This window comes from Olea europaea, chromosome 15, assembly GCF_002742605.1.
Source record: "Olea europaea var. sylvestris chromosome 15, O_europaea_v1, whole genome shotgun sequence".
NCBI classification, from domain to species: Eukaryota; Viridiplantae; Streptophyta; class Magnoliopsida; order Lamiales; family Oleaceae; genus Olea; species Olea europaea.
Window position 1 is genome coordinate 31,225,936 of NC_036251.1, and position 4,646 is coordinate 31,230,581.

The following is a 4,646-nucleotide window of genomic DNA, read 5'->3' on the forward strand; positions in this document are numbered from 1 at the left end:
TGTAAAGTTATTATATCGTCATTAACCTAAAAAAGGTGAACAAAAATGAAAAAAACTATGTTTTAGTTTATTGTAATTTTTCTTTGATTTAATTGGTATTTAAATTTATAGTAGATATATTTAACCTCTGTTTGAGCCATATTTTTCATATCATCATAACCAAAAAATTGATCGTTGGAGAGGAGACTAGATCCCACACATGAAACAATAGATCAACAAAGGCGGATGGACTTGTGGGATAATGGTCCAAATTTTCATTTTTTTTGTTCCAAAAATTTGGTTCAAATAGGGGTTTAGTTTTTTTTAGATTTATTGCTAGTAAGATATAAATATATATTGAATTCAATGAATTAATGACATAAAAGTAGACAAAAAAATATATAACGAAATCGATAGTTTAAAATCGGATCAAACCGTTAGGTTTAAGTTTGAGTTTTTTTCCAAATCATTCAAAATGGTTTGGTTTATGTTTGGATTTTTTTCAAACCGGTTTAAACGGTTTAGTTTGAAAATCTGTCAAAAATCGATAAAATCGGACCACTTACACCCCTAAACAACGTTTATAAAGCTGTCCAAAGGAAGTAACTACTAATTGCAACGAAATATACAATAAATTAGTTATTAAAATTAAATCTAAATTTTAATATTTGAATTTTACAAAAAAACACACAATAGTTAGAATTAAATTAAATTAAAATTTTAATGACGAATTTTATTTAACGATATAATTATTGTGAAGAATAGAAGATATTTTTCAAAGTTCAATATCCAAAATTCGACCAGCTCAAAATTCAGAGAATAATAAAAGATGTTTTTCAAAGTTATTGAGCAACCAGAGACATTTTTTTTATAGTTGTCAAAATTTAGCAATTGAATACGTTTTTCAAAATTTAGTAACAAAAATTCAATCGTCTCAAAGTTTAATAACGTGATGGAATGTCGCACGTATATTCCATCAGCCATGTAAACAATTTTGTTAAAGGTTTTAAGCAAATATTGTAAATGACATCCGACATTCTTCTAAATTAAATGGTCATAATTTGATATCTTAAATTTCAGTGAATAATTAGACATAGAAATAAGTTAGACTATTGGAACAGTTAACACAAACTCTCGCTCTCGTTACCTTCTTCGCTCTAAACCCTCCATCATTATCACCAGGAGTTCAACTCTGTCTCTCTCTCTAGCCCCTAATTTGTCACTAGGGTTTAACTCTCTCCCTGAGTATGTCCACTCTGATCCCTTCGGCGGGTAAAACCACCCGCGGCCACCTGCCGCTGATTCCCTCACTCTATTCCCGTCGTTCATTTTGCTCCAGACCCCTCTCTTTCAGAAATTCACCTCCAGTTCTCCCTCTTTTATCTTTAACCCCGGCAAATGCCGCCTTCTATTCTCCTCCTCCACCCGCATTTGGAATCCCAAAACCGAAATACTCTAATGAATCTTCGCAATTCTTCAGCTTTTTTATTTACCCCTCGAACCCTATTTCCCGAAATTCGTTTATTCCCCTTTTGTCGTCACTGAGAACCGGGTTTATTACTACTGTTATTGCTTCTGTTCTATTCTTTTCGGGATTATGTTTCAGTTTGAAACCCGCTGTAGCTTTGGCTGTTTCACCTCCGCCTACTGTTGAGACAGCGGAGAAGGATACCGTTTCAGAGGAAGAAAGAGAGAAATCACTCGAGGATGAATTGGCTTCTAATCCATATGATGTCAGAGCACTTAAGAATTTAATGGAAATCAAAATAAAGAGTAAGAAGATTCCTGAAGCTATTGTCATTCTTGACAAATTAATAAAGCTTGAGCCGGAGGAACGTGAATGGCCATTGTTGAAAGCCCATTTGCATGCTTACAATGGAGAGATTGAATTGGCGAGGAGGGGGTTTAATGAGCTGCTGAAAATTGATCCTTTTCGTGTGGAGGCGTATCATGGTCTGGTGACAGCAGCTTCTCAAGAGGAGTCAAGCGAGGAATTGGAGAAAATTGAGAAGAAGGTGGAGGAGGCGATGAAATTATGTAAAAAGGAGAATAGGAAAAGCGATTTAAGGGATTTCAAGCTCTTATTTGCTCAAATCCGTGTGATCGAGGGGAACTACGATGAGGCCTTGAAGGTATATGAGGAGTTGGTGAGAGAAGAGCCAAGGGATTTTAGACCATATCTGTGTCAGGGCATAATCTATACCCTGTTGAGGAAAAATGGGGAGGCAGAGAAGAATTTTGAGAAGTATAGGAGATTGGTTCCTAAGGAGCACACTTATGCCAGATATTTTGATGATAATATGTTGGCGACCAAAATTTTTGCACAGAAAGTGGATAACGAAAGAGCTGGAGTGAAGAGTAAAGGAAATGAGCTATGACTTTTTGTAGTAGAAGCCCGTTTGTGGTTATAGTATAGTGATGTTTCATGTACCGAAGTTTTAATTTTTTGTTCAAGGTTTTTGATAAAGGCTTTATAATTATTGTTTTGGGTGGTAGGTTTTCAGTTGCTGTTTGTTAATTATGTTTTTAATGAACAATCAGGGTATTTAAGGAAGGAGACGGTTTTAAGCAAGTTCAACTCATTTCACTCGACTCTGATTTTCAAAAAATCGAGAGGGTTTAAAAGTTCGTTTGTTCCCAGATGCGATGGTGGGTTGGAGTGTGAGGTACTTTTTGTTATTCTACTTAATATTATGTTTCTATTTCATTTTTCTGTAAGCCTTTTTGTATCAATTGCTTATTAGTTAATGTTTGAGTAAGTCGAGTCACAGTTTAATTAATTACTGCAAATTGAATAATTTTTCTTGTTGAAGTAATGATTGTGCCTAAAAGCTGTTATTATCCTTTGCTTAATATGTAACTTAGTATCGCGCTTTCTTTGTGTCATTTGTCTTTAGGAATATTGAAATGAGATGTGATTGAAACTATGGTCTTATGCTATAAGGCAGGACAGAGCATGTGATTTCAGCAATATATTATGGTGTTCTGAAATATGTTCTATTTCCTATTGTTGCTTATTGTTTGGTGGTCAAAGTCTTAACAATATTCAGCTTTGTTGTTTGACTTCTTTCCTTTACTTAATTTTTTTTCTGCCCTGGGGTGCGTGCAATTCCTTTTAGCTTTTTATGCTCTCTGGTGTGTACACTGTTTGGGCTGGCGTTTGGATCAATATGGTAAAGACGAATTGTATACGAAATAGATTTGTGCTTCAAAATTTGGGTGTAAACTGAAAGGTCGGGAAAGGAATTTTGAGCATCAAATTTAGTAGTCTTCATTTCTTCCTTCCCCTTCTCTCTTCTGAGTGTTTGAGGTGCTATAATGTGCACCATCATCCTAAATATGGGACCATCAAATGCATTACACCTGGGTACATTGCAGACTAATATTGGATATAGGGAAGTTACTTGTTGACCGGCATGTCAATAGGCTTGGCATAGTTCCCTGACATTGCCCGTGACAGGCTCAGTAATTAACAAAGAGGCCCAAACATGCTTCGGCCTTGACACTAAAGACTAGGCATGGCTCTTCCTTTGTCAGACAGGTCATCGATGGTCTAATCATATATATGGCTCTAATCTATCTATGACCATATTAGAATTGAAGAAGTTGACAAAATTTCTGCTCAGAACCAGTATATACACAAGTTAAGACTAAAGTTTCGATATGGTTCAAAAAGATTTGATTTCATTGGATGTTTTGATAGATGCCGGGAAAGCCAATTTCAAATTTGTTAGAATCGAGGCTTAACCTGCATTGCTGTTGTTGTTTTACTTGAGTACAAGGTGGATCAAGCATTTCACTAAAATCTCTCTCATTACTCAAGTGAAACTTTGCTGTCTTTGTAAGTTGTCGAATTGTGTTATAAGGTGGTAATGTTTGAACTTGGGGGCAAAGAATTGTGTGGAGAGAGAGAGGGCAGCTGTATTGTGCTCTAGGGCTTCAGTTCTTTGCCTCATATCAGAGGCATTAGACTTCAGAGAGTTATGATGCAGACAATAATCTATTTGGGATTCTATATTCTCTGTTGCTCGGGCAGTTTTCAGGTCATGCTGTTTGTTAGATTTGTCAGTCTTTACATCTTGAATACGTTTTACTAAAACTAAAGGAGTGCATTATTTTTCTAGGATTGTGATCCAGAAGCACACGACAAATATTATACTTGTAGCAGAATTGTAGAAGAAGGGGAAAAGGGGCAAGAAGAGACGATTTTTTTTATTTTTTTTATTTTTTTGGGGACTCCGGAGAGGAGAAATACCCTACTCCTACTCCTTTTTATAGTTGAAACCTTAATTAAAAAGGATTAAATAATAAAAATTATTTTCTTGGCAATTTTTCAACTGAATATTTATTAAGATTTTCATCACAATGTTATTTTCATCTCTTATTGACATAGACATTACACCTAAATTTGTTCTTTCACTAGAAAATTCTTGTAGACGGTTAGCAGCCTCTCGACATCCTCGTTGGATGATAACACTGCATGTAAGCAGAACTTTGACCTCATACGTAAACTCCATGTAGCTACCAAGCTCATGTTGTGTCCGGGACAACTTTAAAATTGCCTAATATTTTCCTTTCTTTGGGGAGTTGAGAATGAACAGGGATTTAGGGTACTATACTTTTAGTTGTGTTAGATTTCTGTCTGGCTATGCATCTCCATCTCCATA

The 4,646-nt window shown here is 35.4% G+C and overlaps 1 protein-coding gene across 1 annotated transcript; it reads left to right on the forward strand.

The window, feature by feature from the left end:
* Positions 1 to 1,116: 1,116 nt before the first annotated feature.
* LOC111410883 (protein SLOW GREEN 1, chloroplastic-like) lies at positions 1,117 to 2,792 on the forward strand. Its single transcript, XM_023041474.1, has one exon. The coding sequence runs from the start codon at positions 1,227 to 1,229 to the stop codon at positions 2,355 to 2,357; it is 1,131 nt and encodes a 376-aa protein (XP_022897242.1). The 5' UTR covers positions 1,117 to 1,226; the 3' UTR covers positions 2,358 to 2,792.
* Positions 2,793 to 4,646: the final 1,854 nt, after the last annotated feature.

What these genes read in the sequence shown, in the direction of transcription:
- LOC111410883 (XM_023041474.1), top strand. Translation starts at nt 1,227, where the DNA reads ATGTCCACTCTGATCCCTTCGGCGGGTAAAACCACCCGCGGCCACCTG.